This window comes from Hemitrygon akajei, unplaced genomic scaffold (assembly GCF_048418815.1).
Source record: "Hemitrygon akajei unplaced genomic scaffold, sHemAka1.3 Scf000240, whole genome shotgun sequence".
NCBI lineage: Eukaryota > Metazoa > Chordata > Chondrichthyes > Myliobatiformes > Dasyatidae > Hemitrygon > Hemitrygon akajei.
The window spans coordinates 1-21,285 of record NW_027332120.1 but is presented as its reverse complement, the minus strand read 5'-3'; the positions used below and the strand labels follow the sequence as shown (position 1 = coordinate 21,285).

At 54.7% G+C, this 21,285-nt stretch overlaps 1 protein-coding gene across 4 annotated transcripts in view; it reads left to right on the top strand.

Annotated features, from left to right (window-relative positions):
* Positions 1–21,279, top strand: part of vps37c (VPS37C subunit of ESCRT-I) — a 39,443-nt gene extending 18,164 nt beyond the window's left edge. For 3 of the 4 annotated variants that reach the window (XM_073038926.1, XM_073038927.1, XM_073038929.1), the window contains exons 5-6: positions 14,308–14,390; positions 20,105–21,279. In XM_073038926.1, coding sequence (XP_072895027.1) covers positions 14,308–14,390; positions 20,105–20,902 — 881 coding nt within the window. In that variant the 3' untranslated portion in view covers positions 20,903–21,279. The remainder of the gene's footprint in view (positions 1–14,307; positions 14,391–20,104) is intronic. The other variant, XM_073038930.1, reaches the window with a different exon arrangement.
* Positions 21,280–21,285: the final 6 nt, after the last annotated feature.

The following is a 21,285-nucleotide window of genomic DNA, read 5'->3' as shown; positions in this document are numbered from 1 at the left end:
AGTTCACGGGTTCAACGTCCGTATAAGGCTGATTTATCCCTCTGCGCAGTAGGCTGTAGGCCGCAGCCTTTGCGAACGGCCTGCGCCGTGAGCATTCATACCCGTGCATCGGCCTGTCAGCGCGCCCTGCAATTCACCGCCAAAATGCCAGTCGGCGGCGGGGTTTCGGTGCCCCTGTATCGAGATTCCTCGTGGACTGAGCGCATCGTGTTGGGGTCTGAGCTAACGCAGGTCTCCCCCGCTATCCGAAGGCGGAGCGCGCCGATGGGACCGTCTGTCAGCCGGAACGTCGTGAAGCGAGGAAGCCATTACCGTTAATTTACATGGGAAAAATGTTTTGAGTGTTCCCAGACCCAGAAAGAAATAACCTACCAAATCAAAGCAAATAACACACAAAACCTAAAATAACACCGACATTTCGTAAAAGCAGGAATGATATGATAAATATGCAGCCTATACAAAGCAGAAACGTTGTACGTACGGTGTAGTTTGGCTTATCAAAATCGGGAAGGCAGCGAGCCAAAATTGATTCGGGGGAGAAAAAAAATCGGCACGCGCACACAACTGAGGCTTCACGGTCACGGTAGTCTTCCTCGGGGTAGAGGCACGTATAAAGCGGCCGTCTTTTTCTCGTAAAAGCGAAAACCCTCTTTGGCTAGCGGAAGCAGGTACTGATGCAGGCCTCTCGTGACAGCGAGCAGTCGGGAAGCGAACGTGCGAGAAACGGGGTCCGCCCGTAATTGCTGAGCAGGGGTTACTTTTTACTGAGATTACGGCAGAAGAGAGAGAGAAAGGGGACGTCGGAGGAGATGGTGTGTGCGAGCGCTGAACGGGTCGAGGCAGGAGGAGGGTGAACCTTCTGCGCTCATCCGGCCACTGAGAGAAGCACATTTCAAATCTGCCGGCGGGTAGATTTGACGATTTGGCCCATCGCCTCCGACTGTTTATTTAGCATCAGAGTACGCCTGTAGACGGGAGGAAACGCGACTCCACCGAGCAGACCGATCACAGTCGCTGCAGTCTGCGACTCGCCGCGACGCCCGGTTACGTTTTCGGAGAGGTGCGCGTCCGGCGACGGCGTAGGTGACTGACGTACTTAACGGCGTTCATTTGGCGCGGAGGTAGGAATCGGGGACGGCAGAGGGGAAGAAGCTGTTCCCGATTCGCTGGGTGTGCGCGTGGCCCCTTCCTGACGGTGGCGATGGGAACGGGGCCCGGCCTGGGCGGCGGGGGTCCTCGACGGTGGACGCCGCTGGGCCGGAGTCGTCCTGGAAACGGCGGGGGGGGCCGGTGCCCGTGACGGGGCTGACTGTGTTTACGGGAGTTAGAATGCTCTCCGCTGGCCATCTAGAGTGTTTATCGGCGACGTACCAACCCCCCTCAAGCGCCAAATGCCCCCGTCTCGCCTTCCTTGTACCCGCCCCGATCGACTGGGGCCAGGTGAGATCCTCAGAGATCTTGACGCCCAGGAACCTGAAACCGCTCGCTCGCCCCACTCCTGATCTCCCCCCCCCCGTGAGGACTGGAGGCGTGCTTCCCTCGACCCGCCCTTCCCGAAGCCCGCAATCGGCCCCGTGTTGGTGGGGCTCTGTTAACGCATCGCCGAACAGTCCGCAGGATTTGGAGCAGCGAGTCTGCAGCGCGATCTCAGACCGTAGTGCGTGATCTTTAACTTCCCACAGACCGACTCCCAAACTGTAAAAGGACTAGATGGGGGTAGAGTTTGTCAGACGTTTTCAGGAAACTTTCCTTAATCAGTACCTAGAAGACAATAGACAATAGGGGCAGGAGTAGGCCATTTGGCCCTTCGAGCCAGCACCGCCATTCACTGTGATCATGGCTGATCATCCCACGATCAGTACCCCGTTCCTGCCCTCTCCCCATATCCCTTGACCCCGCTATCTATAAGAGCTCCATCTAACTCTTTCTTGAAAGCATCCGGAGAATTGGCCTCCACTGCCTTCTGAGGCAGAGCATTCCACATATCCACAACTCTCTGGGTGAAAAAGTTTTTCCTCAACTCCGTTCTAAATGGCCTACCCCTTATTCTTAAACTGTGGCCTCTGGTTCTGGACTACCCCCCCAACATCGGGAACATGTTTCCTGCCTCCAGTGTGTCCAATGCCTTAATAATCTTATATGTTTCAATCAGATCCCCTCTCATCCTTCTGAATTCCAGTGTATACAAGCCCAGTCGCTCCAATCTTTCAACATATGACAGTCCCGCCATTCCGGGAATTAACCTCGTGAACCTACGCTGCACTCCCTCAATAGCAACAATGTCCTTCCTCAAATTTGGAGACCGAAACTGCACACAGTACTCCAGGTGTGGTCTCACCAGAGCCCTGTACAACTGCAGAAGGACCTCTTTGCTCCTATTCTCAGCTCCCAGTGTTATGAAGGCCAACAAGCCATCAGCTTTCTTCGTCCCAATGAGAGAGAGAGAGTCGCGGTGCTTAATCTCCTATCGGGGGAGGTGACAGAAGTTTGGGTAGGAGAACACATCTTGTGATTGTGACGCCACTAGTTTGGAAGTAAAATTTGGGAAAGGATGGGTGAGGTTCTAAGCTGGAGGAAGGCCAGTTTTCACGGTCTCAGAAAGGATCCGGCAATTTTGGACTGAGAGTGGTGGGTGTGTGAACCACGGTGGTGGGGGCGGGTCAAAGGGGTCTCGGTATCACGAGGCTCAGAGAGAGGGAGGGCTACGCGGTCGCGAAATTCTAGGCCGTTTCTAGAGTAGAGTCGGCACAACGTTGTGGGCCGAAGGGCCTGTGATGTAAAGTAGAGATGGTCGTAAAGAGAGCTTTTGGTACGTGGGCCTTTATAAATCAAGGTATTGAGTATAAGAGTTGGAATGTTATGGTGAGGTTGTATCAGGCATCGGTGAGGCCGAATTTGGAGTATTGTGTGCAGTTTTGGTCACCGAATTACAAGAACAATATTAATAAGGTGAAAGCGTGCAGAGAAGGTTTACAAGGATGTTGCCGGGACTTGAGAAACTGAGTTACAGAGAAAGGTTGAATAGGTCAGGACTTTATTCCCTGGGGTGTAGAAGAATGAGTGGTGATTTGATGGAGGTATATAAAATTATGATGGGTATAGATAGAGTGAATGCAAGCAGGCTTTTTCCACTGAGGCCAGGGGAGAAAAAAACCAGAGGTGATGGGTTAAGGGTGAAGGGGGAAAAGTTTAAAGGTAACATTGAGGGGGGGGGGGGGCTTCTTCACACAGAGAGCGGTGGGAGTGTGGAATGAGCTGCCAGATGAAGTGGTGAATGCGGGCTCACTTTTAACATTTAAGAAAAACTTGGACAGGTACATGGATGAGAGGGGTTTGGAGGGATATGGTCCAGGTGCAGGTCAGGGGGACTAGGCAGAAAAACGGTTCGGCAAAGCCAAGAAGGGCCGAAAGGCCTGTTTCTGTGCTGTAATGTTCTGTGGTTTCAAATCCAAGCAAACACCTGAGAAAGAAATCAAGAGGGATAAAAGAAGGTTGCCCTCGCAGACGAGGTGAAGGAGAATCCCGGGGGACCCTGCAGACATTTTAGGAGCAAAAGGATTGGAAGGGACAAAACTGGTCCGCCGGAAGATCGGAGTGGTAATCCACGCGTGGAGCCAAGAGAGGTGGGGGAGATCTCAAATGATCTCTTTTGCACCCGTATTTACGCGGGAGATGGACGCAGAGTCTGTAGAAGAGGGGCGGAGTGGCCTCAGCCTCGTGGGCCCGGTACAGGTGACAGAGGAGGAGGAGGAGGAGGAGGAGGTGCGCGCTGTCTTGGGGGACAATCCCCACCCGGGGTCTGACAGAAGGTGCTCCCTCGGACCCCGCGGGTGGCGAGAGCGAGGGTCGTGGTAAGCACCGCGCCTCGCGGTGCCAGTGACCCGGGTTCAATCCCCGCCGCTGCCCGTGCGGAGTTTATACGCTCCCCCCCGTGTGGGATTCCTGCTGCGGTCCAAAGACCATAAGATAGAGGAGCAGAAGCAGGCCATTTGGCCCATCGAGTCTGCTCCACCATTCAATCGTGGGCTGATCCAGTTCTTCCAGTCATCCCCACACCCCTGCTTTCACCCCACACCCTTGGATGCCCTGGCTAATCACGAACCTGCCTACCTCTGCCTTAAATGGGCCCGATGACCCGTCCTCAGCCAGCACGTGCGGCAACTGTCAAGAATCTACGGAGCTGAAACCCAATATCCCTGTGTTAATCGACACTGCTAATAATTGTGCCATTGGACCATAAGACTGTAAGATATAGGAGCAGAAGTAGGCCATTCGGCCCATCGAGTCTGCTCCGCCATTCAGTCATGGGCTGATCCAATTCTTCAAGTCATCTCCACCCTCCCGTTTTCACCCCATACCCTTTGATGCCCTGGCTAATCACGAACCTATCTACCTCTGCCTTAAATACACCCAATGACTTGGTCTCCACAGCCTCAAGTGGCAACAAATTCCACAGATTTACCACCCTCTGACTAAAGTAATTTCTCCGCATCTCAGTTCAGAAACGACGTCCCTTCAATCTTGCAGTCCTGCCCTCTTGTCCTAGACTCCCCTACCATGGGAAATAAGTTCGCCAGATCTAATCTGTTCAGGCCTTTTAACATTCGGAATGTTTCTATGAGATCCACCCCCCCCCTCCCATTCTCCTGAACCCCAGGGAACACAGCCCAGGATCTGCCAGACGATCCTCATACGGTAACCCTTTCATTCCTGGAATCATTCTCGTGAATCTTCTCTGAACCCTCCCCAACGCCAGTACGTCCTTTCTAAAATAGGGAGCCCAAAACTGCGCACAGTACTCCCAAGTGAGGTCTCACGAGTGCCTTATCGAGCCTCAACATCACATCCCTGCTCCTATATTCTGTAACTCTAGAAATGAATGCCAACATTGCATTCGCCTTCTTCACCACTGACTCAACCTGGAGGTTACCCTTTAGGGTATCCCGTACAGGGACTCCCAAGTCCCTTTCCATCTCTGCATTTTGAATCCTCTCCCCATCTGCCCGTTTATTCCCTCCACCACAGTGCCTGACCGTACACTTTCCACCATTGTATTTCATTTGCCACTTCTTTGCCCATTCCCCTGAGCTATCCAAGTCTCTCTGCAGGCCCTCTCGTTTCCTCAGCACTCCCCGCCCCTCCGCCTGTCTTTGTATCATCGGCAAACCTATAGCCGCAGATCCATGAATCTCGCAGTCCAGATCGTTGGCGTGCATGGTAAAGGGCAGCACCGACCCCCGTGGAGCTCCGGGGGGGTAACCGGCTGCCAGCCAGAAAAGGGCGTATCAGTCGGTAGGTGAATTGCTGGCTGTAAAATGCCCCACTGTTGGGCTGGTGCTCAACTGGGGTCGCTGGGCGGCACAGCTGAAAGGGCAGGAACGGCCCATTGCTGAATCCCTGGGGAAAGAAAAAAAATATGGAGGGATATTGTACAAGGCATTGGTAAGGCCAAATTTGGAATATTGTGTACAGTTCTGATCACCGAATTATAGGAAAGATATCAATAAATTAGAGAGAGTGCAGAGACGATTTACTAGGATGTTACCTGGGTTTCAGCACTTAAGTTACAGAGAAAGGTTGAACAAGTTAGGTCTCTATTCATTGGAGCGTAGAAGGTGGAGGGGGGATTTGATCGAGGTATTTAAAATTTTGAGAGGGATAGATAGAGTTGACATGAATAGACTGTTTCCATTGAGAGTGAGCTTCCTGTAGAAGTAGTAGAGGCCAGTTCAGTTGTGTCATTTAAGGTAAAATTGGATAGGTATATGGACAGGAAAGGAGTGGAGGGTTATGGGCTGAGTGCGGGTCGGTGGGACGAGGTGAGATTAAGAGTTCGGCACGGACTAGGAGGGTCGAGATGGCCTGTTTCCGTGCTGTGATTGTTATATGATTTTATATATATATATATATACACAGTCAGCCCTCCTCATCCGCGAGTTCCACACGCTCGAATTCAACCCACCGCGAATCGAGAAAACCCGGAAGTGCTCTTCCAGCACTCGTTGTTTGAGCATGTACAGACTTTTTCTCTTCTCATTATTCCCTAAACAATGCAGTATAACAACTCTTTAACATAGCATTTACATTACGTTAGGTATTTTAAGTAATCTAGAGGTGATTTAAAGTATACGGGAGGATGTGCGTGGGTTACCGTGGATCGGGATGGGAACAAATCAGAAGTTCTCTTACTAACTAAGTCGGAACAGGTACGTCCGGTATTATTTAGCGTCAGTTAATCAAAGGTTTGTCTTAGTAAATAGTAAATATTTTACCTTCCTCTGCATATAAAATGCTTAAGAACGTATATTTCAGCGCCGGGAGGATCAAAACCCCAAAACCCAATAATTAAACCACTGCGTTGCTTAGTAATAATTGTAGCTTTCATCGGGGCAGGGCCTTTCTCACTTTATCCTTTAAAATTGTTCCGATCGTTGCCCGACTGTAGCCTAACGCTTTTCCAATGACCGATGGCGTTTCACCTCTTTCCGATCGCTTTATTACTTCCACCTTATTTTCAATCGCGATTATTTCCGTGAACAGAAACACTGGGGATTCAGAGCTGCACCGCTGGGTCCTAATGTCCACCGCACTGAGACGGGTTGAATGAGGTCTGGGGTTCCACTGGGTCCTAAAACCCACCGCACAGAGACAGGTTAAATAAGGTCGGGGCCTAATGTCCACCGTACCGAGACAGGTTAAATAAGGTCTGGGGTTCCGCCGGGTCCTAATGACCACCGCACGGAGACGGGTTGAATGAGGTCCGGGGTTCTGCTGGGTCCTAATGTCCACCGCACCGAGACGGGTTGAATAAGGTCCGGGGTTCCGCCGGGTCCTAATGTCCACCGCACCGAGACGGGTTGAATAAGGTCCGGGGTTCCCCGGGTCCTAAAACCCACCGCACGGAGACGGGTTGAATAAGGTCCGGGGTTCCGCCGGGTCCTAATGTCCACCGCACGGAGACGGGTTGAATAAGGGACTTGAGCATCTGCGTTTCTTGGTGTCCGCGACAGGTCCCGGAACCAATCCCTCGCGAATAAGGAGGGCCCACTGTATATTCGAGCAGAGATATTTAAATCGTCCCCAGCATCAGATGGATCGGCGAACAGCCTAAAGCATATATGTCAAACTCAAGGCCCGCGGGCCAAATCCGGCCCGTGGTGGAATTATCTTTGGCCTGCGAGATAATATCTAATTACTATTAAAGCTGGCCCCAGTAATCGAAGCGCCTATGGCGTATGATATGGCTAATGCTGAGTTTATTCAGGTACCAGGTTTTCAGGGTTTTTAGAGTTTATTCGGCAGTCTTCTTCATAAGAAACGGAATTTGTAAAGTGAAACACTTTGTAGTTATAGCAGAGACTGAGACACATGAGAGCAGGCTGAAAAAACGGAGGCAACGAAAGCTGCGTTCGCACGCATCCGACTGATCCGGCCCGCATGAAGCTGCATTTTGCTCAATCCGGCCCGTGACCTAAAATGAGTTTGACACCCCTGGCCTAAAGCGTGGATCAGTACTTTGAGCTGTGATGTTTTGGCCATTACAGAGACTTGGGTGGCTCGGGCAGGAATGGTTACTTCAAGTGCCAGGCTATAAATGTTTCAGAGAGGAGAGGGAAGGAGGCAAAAGAGGTGGGGGTGTGGCTCTGCTGATCAGAGATAGTGTCACGGCTGTAGAAAAGGACTAAGTCAGAGGGTTTGTCTATGGCGTCTCTGTGGGTGGAAGTTAGGAACAGGAAGGGGTCAATAACTCTACTGGGTGTTTTTATAGACCACCCAACAGTAACAGGGACATCGAGGAGCAGATAGGGAGACAGATTCAGGAAAGCTGTGATAATAACAGTGTTGTTGTGGTGGGAGATTTTAATTTCCCAAATATTGATTGGCAAGGCTCAGTGCTGGGACCCCAGTTGTTTACAGTATATATTAATGATTTAGACGAGGGAATTAAATGCAGCATCTCCAAGTTTGCAGATGACACGAAGCTGGGCGGCGGTGTTAGCTGTGAGGAGGATGCTAAGAGGATGCAGGGTGACTTGGATAGGTTAGGTGAGTGGGCAAATTCATGGCAGATGCAATTTAATGTGAATAAATGTGAGGTTATCCACTTTGGTTGCAAGAACAGGAAAACAGATTATTATCTGAACGGTGGCCGATTAGGAAAAGGGGAGGTGCAACGAGACCTGGGTGTCATTGTACACCAGTCATTGAAGGGGGGCATGCAGGTACAGCAGGCAAATGGTATGTTGGCATTCATAGCAAAAGGATTTGAGTACAGGAGCAGGGAGGTTCTATTGCAGTTGTACAAGGCCTTGGTGAGACCGCACCTAGAGTATTGTGTGCAGTTTCGGTCCCCTGATCTGAGGAAAGACATTCTTGCCATAGAGGGAGTACAGAGAAGGTTCACCGGATTGATTCCTGGGATGGCAGGACTTTCATATGAAGAAAGACTGGATCGACTGGGCTTATACTCACTGGAATTTAGAAGATTGAGGGGGGATCTTATTGAAACGTATAAAATTCTGAAGGGATTGGACAGGCTAGATGTAGGAAGATTGTTTCCGATGTTGGGTAAGTCCAGAACGAGGGGTCACAGTTTAAGGATAAAGGGGAAGCCTTTTAGGACCGAGATGGGGAAAAACTTCTTCACACAGAGAGTGGTGAATCTGTGGAATTCTTTGCCACAGGGAACAGTTGAGGCCGGTTCATTGGCTATATTGAAGAGGGAGTTAGATATGGCTCCTTGTGGCTAAAGGGATCAGGGGGTGTGGAGAGAAAGCAGGTACAGGGTTCTGAGTTGGATGATCAGCCATGATCATACTGAATGGCGGTGCAGGCTCGAAGGGCCGAAAGGCCTACTCCTGCACCTATTTTCTATGTTTCTGTCTCCCTAGAGCAAGGGGTTTAGATGGGGTGGAGTTTGTAAGGTTTCCTGACACAATATGTAGATAAGCCCACAAGAGGAGAGAGGTAACTTGGTCTGGTATTGGGAAATGAACCTGGTCAGGTGTCAGGTCTCTCAGTGGGAGAGCATTTTGGAGATAGTGATCACAATTCCATCTCCTTTACCGTAGCATCGGAGAGGAACAGGAACAGACAAGTTAGGAAAGCGTTTAATTGGAGTGAGGGGAAATATGAGGCTATCAGGCAGGAAATTGGAAGCATAGATTGGGAACAGATGTTGTCAGGGAAATGTGCGGCAGAAATGTGGCAAATGTCCAGGGATAATTGAGAGGAGTTCTGCATAGCACAGGCAGGGAAAGGACGGTAGGGTAAGGGAACCATGGTACAAAGGCTGTTGTAAATCTAGCCGAGAAGAAAAGAAAGACTTAGGAAAAGCTCAAAAAAACTAGGTAATGATGGAGATCTGGAAGATTATAAAGCGAGCAGGAAGGAGTTTAAGAATGAAATTAGGAGAGCCAGAAGGGGCCATGAGAGGCTTTGGCGGACAGGATTAGGGAAAACCCCAAGGCATTCTACAACTATGTGAAGAGCAAGAGGATAAGACGTGAGAGAATAGAACCAATCAAGTGTGACAGTGGAAAAGGCTGTATGGAACCGGAGGAAATAGCGGAGGTAGTTAATGAATACTTTGCTTCAGTATTCACTACGGAAAAGGATCTTGGTGATTGTAGGGATGACTTGCAGCAGACTGAAAAGCTTGAGAATGTAGATATTAAGAAAGAGGATGTGCTGGAGCTTTTGGAAAGCATCAAGTTGATAAGTCACTGGGACCAAATGAGATGTACCCTAGGCTACTGTGGGAGGTGAGGGAGGAGATTGCTGAGCCTCTGGCGATGATCTTTGCAACATCAATGAGGACGGGAGAGGTTCTAGAGGGTTGGGGATGTTGTTCCTTTATTCAAGAAAGCGGGTAGAGATAGCCCAGGAAATTATAGACCAGTGAGTCTTACTTCAGTGGCTGGTAAGTTAATGGAGAAGATCCTGAGAGGCAGCATTTATGAACATTTGGAAAGGCATAATATGATTATGAATTGTCAGCATGGCTTTGTCAAAGGCAGGTCGTGCCTTACGAGCCTGACTGAATTTATTGAGGGTGTGACTAAACACATTGATGAAGGTAGAGCCGTAGATGTAGTGTATATGGATTTCAGCAAGGCATTTGATAAGGTACCACATTGCAAGGCTTATTGAGAAAGTAAGGAGGCATGGGATCCAAGGAGACATTGCTTTGTGGATCCAGAACTGGCTTGCCCACAGAAGGCAAACAGTGGTTGTAGTTCTGTCATATTCTGCATGGGGGTCAGTGACCAGTGGAGTGACTCAGGGATCAGTTCTGGGACCCTTACTCTTCGTGATTTTTATAAATGACCTGATGAGGAAGTGGAGGGATGGGTTATAAATTTGCTGATGACACAAAGGTTGGGGGGTGTTGTGGATAGTGTGGAGGGCTGTCAGAGGTTACAGCGGGACATTGATAGGATGCAAAACTGGGCTGAGAAGTGGCAGATGGAGTTCAACCCAGATAAATGTGAGGTGGTTCATGCTGTTAGGTCAAATGTGATGGCAGAATATAGTATTAATGGTAAGACTTGGCAGTGTGGAGGATCAGAGGGATCTTGGGGTCCGAGTCCATAGGACACTCAAAGCAGCTGCGCAGGTTGACTCTGTGGTTAAGAAGGCGTACGATGTATTGGCCTTCATCAATTGTAGAATTGAATTTAGGAGCCGAGAGGTACATGTTGCACTTGGAGTACTGTGCTCAGTTCTGGTCGCCTCACCAGATGTGGAAACTGGAAGGACGTGGAAGCCATAGAGAGGGTGCGGAGGAGATTTACAAGGATGTTGCCTGGATTGGGGAGCGTGCCTTACGAGAATAGGTTGAGTGAACTCGGCCTTTTCTCCTTGGAGCGACGGAGGATGAGAGGTGACCTGATAGAGGTGTACAAGATGATGAGAGGCATTGATCGTGTGGATAGTCAGAGGCTTTTTCCCCTGGGCTGAACTGACCAGCACGAGAGGGCACGGGTTTAAGGTGCTGGGGAGTAGGTACGGAGGAGATGTCAGTATTTTTCCTGCGAAATGTGGGTCCCAGAACAGATCCACTTCTGCTTATTTCTCACAACGTGATCAGTGGCAAAACATGGCTGTTCTTTTCAACACCAGCGCAATTTTTAAAAAACAGTCCGCTCTAAGCGCCCTGGGGGGGGTGGGGGGGCGTCTTTCAGCGGCCGCCCGCGTTCAAGCGTCTCGACGCCAGCTGGGAAGATGACGCCTGTCCGGCTAAGCGGCGTGGCGTCCCAAAAAAAAAACTGAAATGAATTTTCTCGCTTAGTTTTATTTTTTGCCCTGAGAGTTGTCCCGGGCAAGGATGGGCTTGGCCGTCACCGTCGCCTTTGGCAGGGAATTGCGCAGGTTCCCTCTGGCCTCTCCAGACCGGCTCCATCCAGCCGGGGCACCCGTGACCTCCTCCGGGGGGCTGCTGTCTCCGGTCAGCCACCCTCAGCGGAGGCGTTGGGGCAGTGGTCGCGAGGGAACGATACGATTGGTCGATGTGAAACGATGCCAGTCAGCCTTTTCCTCATTCCCTGTCATGCCCACCCGTCGAACTTGAACCCGCGCGAGGTCACCAGTCGCCTAAACGCGGTGATACCCTCGCGCCAGGGCTCACTGGTCGGCCTCGCGCGGTCGGCGGGAAGCGCCGTCGCTACCGGCCTGGAGCGCGGACAGACGGGCGCCGCCTCTGAGCCTGTTCAGCGCACCGGCTGTTCGTGGGGAACCCGGAGCTGAGGTATTCACAGACCACCTAATTCGGGCTCAGGGTTTCCGAAGTAGCAGAGCAGCTGCCTCGCTGCGACCTACTGAAAGTCGTCCCTCGAGACAAACTTCTGTCGGCCGATAGATCCTACCTACCTACGGGGGAGGCGGGCAGGTGCCCTGTCGCACTCCTCGCTCGGTCGGTCACTCTCTCCGGACTGCGACCGGCACGGCCCCGGCACGGGGGACCTCCGGCCCTCACCTTGCCCTCTCACCGGTGTGTCGCAATGACCTTATATGTTCATACGAGGAAAATATTCGCTGTGTGTTTAATATCCAAACATCACTTAAAATGTTATGATGCTATTGACTTTTAAGTGACTTATAACCATATAACAATCACAGCACGGAAACAGGCCATTCCGGCCCTCCTAGTCCGTGCCGAACTCTTAATCTCACCTCGTCCCACCTACCCGCACTCAGCCCATAACCCTCCACTCCTTTCCTGTCCATATACCTATCCAATTTTACCTTAAATGACACAACTGAACTGGCCTCTACTACTTCTACAGGAAGCTCCTTCCACACAGCTATCACTCTCCGAGTAAAGAAATACCCCCTCGTGTTTCCCTTAAACTTTTGCCCCCTAACTCTCAAATCATGTCCTCTCGTTTGAATCTCCCCTACTCTCAATGGAAACAGCCTATTCACGTCAACTCTACCTATCCCCCTCAAAATTTTAAATACTTATAAGTGACTTATCACTTGAGTGTATTAGCCACTTATAAGGGTCTCATAGTTGACTTGTCACCTATATTCCGGTCGTGATTAACAGCACCCCCCCCCCCCCCCCACCCCACCCCCCGGTCGGCCGGCTTCAAGAATATTGCCGGTATTAAACCGGTCCGCGGTGCAGAAAAGGTTGGTGACCCCTGCGCTGGGGCACCGAGGAGGGTAGTGGAACCGAGGCAGCGTGGTCGGAATTTCCTGAGGGCTGGGGGGTCCCGGGTAGACAAGAGGTCCTTCCGGCGCCTTGGCCTGTGTCAGTCAGAGAGCGGGGCCGCGATGCTGTAGCCGTGCGAGGTGGGGGTGGGGGGTACCCGGCAGTACCCTCGGGAATTCCCTCTGCCCCCTTCCCCAGTTTTTATTTGCAGCCGACCTGCGCCGCGCACGGTCCTGCAGGCCAGGCCTCGCACGGGTACAGCATCGCGGCCCGCTCTCTGACTGACACAGGCCAAGGCGCCGGAAGGACCTCTTGTCTACCCGGGACCCCCCCAGCCCTCAGGAAATTCCGGCCAAGCCGCCCCGGTTCCAATACCCCCCTCGCTGCCCTCCGACAGGTACACACTTAGCCCAGCGGTCGTGGAGCGCACAGATCCCTTCTTTCTGGAAGCGGTCGGAAGCAGGGGTGATTGATAAGCCCGCGGCCTAAGGTAGACGGCGTTAATAACTTCAAACTTTTCCGCACCATCACTCCAAGGGTTGAACTGCACGTGCGGGTAAACGAGAGCGTCTCGGACCTCCAGGAAGTGTCCACAGCAGGGGTGGTTGATGTCCGTGGCCGAAGGTGGAAGGAGATGAGTTACACAGCTCTCGTTACACGCACATGCAGTTCAACTCTTTGAGTGATCATGCAGAAAGTTTGAAGTTAATAACTCATCTCCTCCTTCCACCTTAGGCCACAGACTTACCCCTCACCCCCGCTGAGTTATTAACTGATGAGTTTCTAACTTCAAACTTCCTGCTCAATCGCTGAAAGAGCTGAACTGCAGGTGCGTGTCACGGGAGCGTCTCGGACCTCCAGGAAGTGTCCGCAGCAGGGGTGATTGGTAAATTCACGACCTGGGGCGGAAGGAGTCAGTTTTAGAAAACCGAGCACATTTATTTTTCAACATAGTCCCCTCCTACATTCACACACTCAGTCCAGCGGCCGTGGAGCGTACGGACCCCTTCTTTGTGGAGGTCGGCGTCTCGGGCCTCCAGAGGCGGCCCACAGGATGGGGTGATTGATAAGTCCGTGGCCTGCGGTAGACGGAGGTGAGTTATCAACTTCAGACTTTCTGCATGATCAGTCAAAGAGTTGATCTGCACGTGCTTGCAATGAGAGTGATCTTGGACCTCCAGGTCGTCCACAGCTGTGGTGATCGATAAGTTCGTGGCCTAGGGTAGAAGGAGATGGGTTATACAGCTCTCGTTACGTGCCCGTGCAGTTCAACTCTTTGAGTGATCATGCAGAGAGGTAGGCCACGAACTTATCAATCACCCCTTGCTGTGGAGATTTTCTGGAGGCCGGAGACGCCGACTTCTACAAAGAAGGGATCCGTATGCTCCACGACCGCTGGACTCGGTGTGTAAACGTAGGAAAGTAAGTGCGCTAGGTTAACGTAGGAAAGTAAGTGCGCTAGGTTTTCTAAAATCGGCTCCTTCTACCTCAGGCCGCAAACTTACCCGTCACCCCTCGTAGTTCGGCGCGGGAACCGATCGGGCAAAGGCTGTGTGGGGCTCCGTGTGGAGAGCAGGGGGGTGGGCGGGGTTGGGAGCGGGTCCGGCCTGGCCGGGGGCTGACTGACGTGTTGGGCGATCTCTCCGCAGAGAGCCACCGGCAGCGGGCGGACCCCGAGGGGCTACTGGCGGTGCTGCAGGCCGAGGGGGCGAAGGTGGAGGACGAGTCGGAGGTGAGGCCGGACCGCCGGGGTGGGGGGAACGGGGGCGGGGAGAGAAGTGAGTGTGCGTGTGTGTGTGTTTCAGTGCGGTAGAGAGAGCGAGTGGTGGTGGTGGGGGAAGTGCTGTGTGTCTGTGGCACAGGGAGAGAGGTGGGCTCTGTGTTGTGTGTGTTTGAGAGAGGGGCTCTGTCTGTGTGGCAACGGGAGGGGGGCTGACTGGATGAGAGAGGGAGCTGTGTGTCAAGAGGGAGGGGGGTGGCCCCCGTCAGAGAGAGAGAGGTGTGTGTGTGTCAAAGAGAAGAGGGGGTTCGGTGTGTGTGTGAGAGAGAAGGGGGTTCGGTGTGGGTCAGAGAGAAGGGGGTTCGGTGTGGGTCAGAGAGCAGGGGGTTCGGGTGTGGGTCAGAGAGAAGGGGGGTTCGGTGTGTTGTGAGAGAGAAGGGGGTTTGGTGTGTGGTCAGAGAGAAGGGGGTTCGGTGTGTGTGAGAGAGAAGGGGGGTTCGGTGTGGGTCAGAGAGAAGGGGGTTCGGTGTGTGAGAGAGAAGGGGGGTTCGGTGTGGGTCAGAGAGAAGGGGGTTCGGTGTGTGTGAGAGTGAAGGGGGTTCGGTGTGTGTGAGAGAGAAGGGGGGTTCGGTGTGTGTGAGAGAGAAGGGGGGGTTCGGTGTGTGTGAGAGAGAAGGGGAGTTTGGTGTGTGTGAGAGAGAGAAGGGGGGTTCGGTGTGCTGTGTGAGAGAGAGAAGGGGGGTTCGGTGTGTGTGAGAGAGAAGGGGGTTCGTTGTGTGTCACAGAGAAGGGGTTCGGTGTGTGTGTGAGAGAGAAGGGGGGTTTGGGTGTGTGTGGGGTCAGAGAGAAGGGGGGGTTCGGTGTGTGTGAGAGAAGGGGGGTTCGGTGTGTGTGAGAGAGAAGGGGGTTCGGTGTGTGTGTGTGAGAGAGAAGGGGGGTTTGTGTGTGTGTGTGAGAGAGAAGGGGGGTTTGGTGTGTGAGAGAGAAGGGGGGGTTCGGTGTGGGTCAGAGAGAAGGGGGTTCGGTGTGTGTGAGAGTGAAGGGGGTTCGGTGTGTGTGAGAGAGAAGGGGGGTTCGGTGGTGTGTGAGAGAGAAGGGGGTTCGGTGTGTGTGTGAGAGAGAAGGGGAGTTCGGTGTGTGTGAGAGAGAGAAGGGGGTTCGGTGTGTGTGTGAGAGAGAGAAGGGGGGTTCGGTGTGTGTGAGAGAGAAGGGGGTTCGTTGTGTGTCACAGAGAAGGGGGTTCGGTGTGTGTGTGAGAGAGAAGGGGGGTTTGGTGTGTGTGGGTCAGAGAGAAGGGGGTTCGGTGTGTGTGGGAGAGAAGGGGGGTTCGGTGTGTGTGAGAGAGAAGGGGGGTTCGGTGTGTGTGGGAGAGAAGGGGGGTTCGGTGTGAGAGAGAAGGGGGGGTTCGGTGTGTGTGAGAGAGAAGGGGGTTCGGTGTGTGTGAGAGAGAAGGGGGGTTTGGTGTGTGTGTGTGAGAGAGAAGGGGGTTCGGTGTGTGTGTGAGAGAGAAGGGGGTTCGGTGTGTGTGAGAGAGAAGGGGTTCGGTGTGTGGTGTGAGAGAGAAGGGGGTTTGGTGTGTGTGAGAGAGAGAAGGGGGGTTCGGTGTGTGTGTGTGAGAGAGAAGGGGGTTCGGTGTGTGGGTCAGAGAGAAGGGGGTTCGGGTGTGTGTCAGAGAGAAGGGTGGTTCGGTGTGTCGTGTGTGAGAAGGGGGGGTTCGGTGTGTGTGTGTGAGAAGGGGGGTTCGGTGTGTGTGTGAGAGAGAAGGGGGTTCGGTGTGTGAGAGAGAGAAGGGGGTTCTGTGTATGTGTGTGTGAGAGAGAAGGGGGTTCGGTGTGTGGGTCAGAGAGAAGGGGGGTTCGGGTGGTGTGTGTCAGAGAGAAGGGTGGTTCGGTGTGTGTGTGTGAGAAGGGGGGTTCGGTGTGTGTGTGAGAAGGGGGGTTCGGTGTGTGTGTGAGAGAGAAGGGGGTTCGGTGTGTGAGAGAGAGAAGGGGGGTTCTGTGTATGTGTGTGTGAGAGAGAAGGGGGTTCGTGTGTGTGTGGTGAGAGAAGGGGGTTCGGTGTGTGTGTGAGAGAGAAGGGGGGTTTGGTGTGTGTGTGTGTGAGAGAGAAGGGGGGTTTGGTGGTGTGTGTGTGAGAGTGAAGGGGGTTCGGTGTGTTGTGTGAGAGAAGGGGGGTTCGGTGTGTGTGAGAGAGAAGGGGGTTCGGTGTGTGTGTGAGAGAGAAGGGGGGTTCGGTGTGTGAGAGAGAGGAAGGGGGGTTCTGGTGTGTGTGGGAGAGAAGGGGGGTTCGGTGTGTGGGAGAGAAGGGGGTTCGTTGTGTGTCACAGAGAAGGGGGTTCGGTGTGTGTGTGAGAGAGAAGGGGGGTTTGGTGTGTGTGGGTCAGAGAGAAGGGGGTTCGGTGTGGTAGTGGGAGAGAAGGGGGGTTCGGTGTGTGTTAGAGAAGGGGGGGTTCGGTGTGTGTGGGAGAGAAGGGGGTTCGGTGTGTGTGTGAGAGAGAAGGGGGTTCGGTGTGTGTGAGAGAGAAGGGGTTTCGGTGTGTGTGTGGGAGAGAAAGGGGTTCGGTGTGAGAGAGAAGGGGGGTTTTGTGTGTGTGTGTGTGTGGGAGAGAAGGGGGTTCGGTGTGTGTGTGTGGGAGAGAAGGGGGTTCGGGTTGTGTGTGTGGGAGAGAAGGGGGGTTCGGTGTGTGTGTGAGAGAGAAGGGGGGTTCGGTGTGTGAGAGAGAGAAGGGGGGTTCTGTGTATGTGTGTGTGAGAGAGAAGGGGGTTCGGTGTGAGAGAGAAGGGGGTTCGGTGTGTGTGTGTGAGAGAAGGGGGGTTTGGTGTGTGTGTGTGTGGAGAGAGAAGGGGGGTTTGGTGTGTGTGTGTGAGAGAGAAGGGGGTTCGGTGTGTGTGTGAGAGAGAAGGGGGGTTTCGGTGTGTGTGTGAGAGAGAAGGGGGTTTCGGTGTGTGTGAGAGAGAAGGGGTTCGGTGTGTGTGTGAGAGAGAAGGGGGTTCGGTGTGTGAGAGAGAGAAGGGGGGGTTTGGTGTGTGTGAGAGAGAAGGGGGTTCGGTGTGTGTGGGAGAGAAGGGGGGTTCGGTGTGTGTGAGAGAGAAGGGGGGTTTCGGTGTGTGTGGGAGAGAAGGGGGTTCGTTGTGTGTCACAGAGAAGGGGGTTCGGTGTGTGTGTGAGAGAGAAGGGGGGTTTGGTGTGTGTGGGTCAGAGAGAAGGGGGTTCGGTGTGTGTGGGAGAGAAGGGGGGTTCGGTGTGTGTGAGAGAGAAGGGGGGGTTCGGTGTGTGTGGGAGAGAAGGGGTTCGGTGTGTGTGAGAGAGAAGGGGGGTTCGGTGTGTGTGAGAGAGAAGGGGGTTCGGTGTGTGTGAGAGAGAAGGGGGGTTTGGTGTGTGTGTGTGAGAGGAGAAGGGGGGTTTGGTGTGTGTGTGAGAGAGAGAAGGGGGTTCGGTGTGTGTGTGAGAGAAGGGGGTTCGGTGTGTGTGTGAGAGAGAAGGGGGTTCGGTGTGTGTGAGAGAGAAGGGGGTTTGGTGTGTGTGTGAGAGAGAAGGGGGTTCGGTGTGTGAGAGAGAGAAGGGGGGTTCGGTGTGTGTGTGTGTGAGAGTGAAGGGGGTTCGGTGTGTGGGTCAGAGAGAAGGGGGTTCGGTGTGTGTCAGAGAGAAGGGTGGTTCGGTGTGTGTGTGTGAGAAGGGGGGTTCGGTGTGTGTGTGTGAGAAGGGGGGGTTCGGTGTGTGTGTGAGAGAGAAGGGGGTTCGGTGTGTGAGAGAGAGAAGGGGGGTTCTGTGTATGTGTGTGTGAGAGAGAAGGGGGTTCGGTGTGTGGGTCAGAGAGAAGGGGGTTCGGTGTGTGTCAGAGAGAAGGGTGGTTCGGTGTGTGTGTGTGAGAAGGGGGGTTTGGTGTGTGTGTGAGAAGGGGGGTTCGGTGTGTGTGAGAGAGAAGGGGGGTTCGGTGTGTGTGTGTGTGAGAGAGAAGGGGGTTCGGTGTGTGGGTCAAGAGAGAAGGGTGGTTCGGTGTGTGTGTGTGAGAAGGGGGGTTCGGTGTGTGTGTGAGAGAGAAGGGGGTTCGGTGTGTGAGAGAGAGAAGGGGGGTTCTGTGTATGTGTGTGTGAGAGAGAAGGGGGGGTTCGGTGTGTGGGTCAGAGAGAAGGGGGTTCGGTGTGTGTCAGAGAGAAGGGTGGTTCGGTGTGTGTGTGTGAGAAGGGGGGTTTGGTGTGTGTGTGTGAGAAGGGGGGTTCGGTGTGTGTGTGTGAGAAGGGGGGTTCGGTGTGTGTGGGTCAGAGAGAAGGGGGTTCGGTGTGTGAGAGAGAAGGGGGGTTCGGTGTGTGTGAGAGAGAAGGGGGGTTCGGTGTGTGTGAGAGAGAAGGGGGTTCGTTGTGTGTCACAGAGAAGGGGGGTTCGGTGTGTGTGTGAGAGGAGAAGGGGGGTTCGGTGTGTGTGGGTCAGAGAGAAGGGGTTCGGTGTGTGTGAGGGAGAAGGGGGGTTCGGTGTGTGTGTGAGAGAGAAGGGGGGTTTGATTTGTGTGTGTGGGAGAGAAGGGGGTTCGGTGTGTGTTAGAGAGAAGGGGGTTCGGTGTGTGTGAGAGAGAAGGGGGTTCGGTGTGTGTGAGAGAGAAGGGGGGTTCGGTGTGTGTGAGAGAGAAGGGGGGTTTGATGTGTGTGTGTGTGGGAGAGAAGGGGGTTCGGTGTGTGTGTGAGAGAGAAGGGGGGTTCGGTGTGTGTGGGAGAGAAGGGGTTTCGGTGTGTGTGTGGGAGAGAAAGGGGTTCGGTGTGAGAGAGAAGGGGGGTTTTGTGTGTGTGTGTGTGGGAGAGAAGGGGGTTCGGTGTGTGTGTGGGAGAGAAGGGGGTTCGGTGTGTGTGTGTGGGAGAGAAGGGGGTTCGGTGTGTGTGAGCAAGAAGGGGGTTCGGTGTGTGTCAGAGAGAAGGGGGGTTCGGTGTGTGTGAGAGAGAAGGGGGGTTCGTTGTGTGTGTGTGGGAGAGAAGGGGGTTCAGTATGTGTGAGAGAGAAGGGGGGTTCGGTCTGTGTGGGAGAAGGGGGTTCGATGTGTGTGAGAGCGAAGGGGGGTTCGTTGTGTGTGTGGGAGAGAAGGGGGGTTCGGTGTGTGCTGGGTCAGAGAGAAGGGGGTTCAGTGTGTGGGTCAGAGAGAAGGGGTGTTCTGTGTATGTGTGTGTGAGAGAGAAGGGGGTTCGGTGTGTGTGTGGGAGAGGAGGAGGTTCGGTGTATGGGGTCAGAGTGAAGGGGTGTTCTGTGTATGTGTGTGTGAGAGAGAAGGGGGTTCGGTGTGTGTGTGTGGGAGAGAAGGGGTTCAGTGTGTGTGTTTGTGGCAGAGGTAGGGGGACGGTGTGGAGTAGAGAGGGGGCTGTGTCTGATCTGTGAGAGGGTGTGGCTCTGTCAAAGGGATGGACGCGTGCGTGTGGTGAAGAGGGAGAGGCATTGTGTGTGTCCAGGGAGAGGAAGAGGGACGTGTGTGTGTGCCCGACTGTGGGGAGGGGTGTCACCTGTGCTCCAGGGCGCAGTCCCGCTGGCCGACTTTGGGTGATGTCCGGGGAACTGTCCCTGCCCGGGGCACTGCGGTGCGCGGTTTTCTTTGTGGCTGTGGGAGAGGGGGCGGTGTGGGGTTTGTGCAGGCCCCCCACTCAACTACATTGTTCTCTTCCACCCTCCCCACCTCCTCTCCCTCCCCTTCGAACTACCAACCCTCCAACGCCCGTCTCCGCCTGCGCGGCCCGGTGTGTGTGTGGCAGGAGCTGGCCGAGGCATTCCTGAGCGGGCAGTGCGTCCTGGACGCGTTCCTGGAGCGGTACGCCGAGCAGCGCCGGTTGGCCCACGCACGCCGGGTCCGTGTGGAGAAGCTGCAGGAGATCCTCCAGCGCCGGGATCCCCCGTCTTCCTCCTCCTCCTCCACCCCTCCGCCTCCACAGGAGGGCTCCTCCCAGCCCCGCCGGCAGCCCCCGCCCCGACCCCGCACCCCGCTCCCCGCCCTCCCTCCGGCCTGCCCTATGACCCCAACCCCAGCGAGCCCGGCCGAGCCAGGACCCCCGCGCCGCTCCCTACCCGCTCGGCCCGCCCCAGGGCGCTCCCTCTTACCCTGCCCCCGGTCCCGGCGGCTCCCCCTCCTTCTCCCGGGGCGCCCCCTCCTATCCTGCTCCCAGTCCCGGCGGCTCCCCCTCCTTTGGCCGGGGCGCCCCCTCCTACCCAGCCCCCTCCTACCCGCAGGACGCCCCCTCCTACCCAGGCCCCCTCGTACCCACCGGGCGCTCCCTCCTACCCTGCCCCCAACCCCCGCGGCCCGCCCACCTTCTGTCCGGTCCCCCCCCGCTTGCCCCGCCCCGGCCCCCCGGGGCGACCCCTCGCGCCCACAGCCCGCCCCGCCCTATCCCCGCCCCACAGCCTCCCCCCTCCCCCCACTTCCGCCCGCAGGGCCCGGCCCCGCCCTACCCTCTCCTGGGGCACCAGCTCCCCTACTCCGCGGTGCCCTATGGCTACCACCCCCCCCGGGACCCCTCCCGGCATGCCCTACCCGCAGCCCCGCCCTTAACTGAGGCCCCCCTCGCCTCCCCTCCCAGCCCAGCGACGCCTCGCCCGCTCGCCGGCGCGTCTGGCCCGCGGTGTCGGCATCTCAGTTGGTGAGGATGGGGTCTTTTTTTTCTCTCTCTCTGGTTTTGGTGGTGGGGGTAGTTTGTGGTGAAGATAGCCACTCCCCTTCGGGGGGGGGTAGGAGCATCTTTACATTCCCCCCTCTTTATTTTCTACCTACCCTCTTACCTCCCCTTCGCCCCCTCCCCCGCGTAAGCTGTGCCTACCGCAGCCGGGGGGCATTTATTGAACGCCCCCCGCCCTCTTCCCCGCCGCCCCGTCACCGAGGATGCCGATAAGCTAGGGGCAGCGGAGGCCGGGGGAAAAGTTCAAAGCCTCCTGCTCGGAG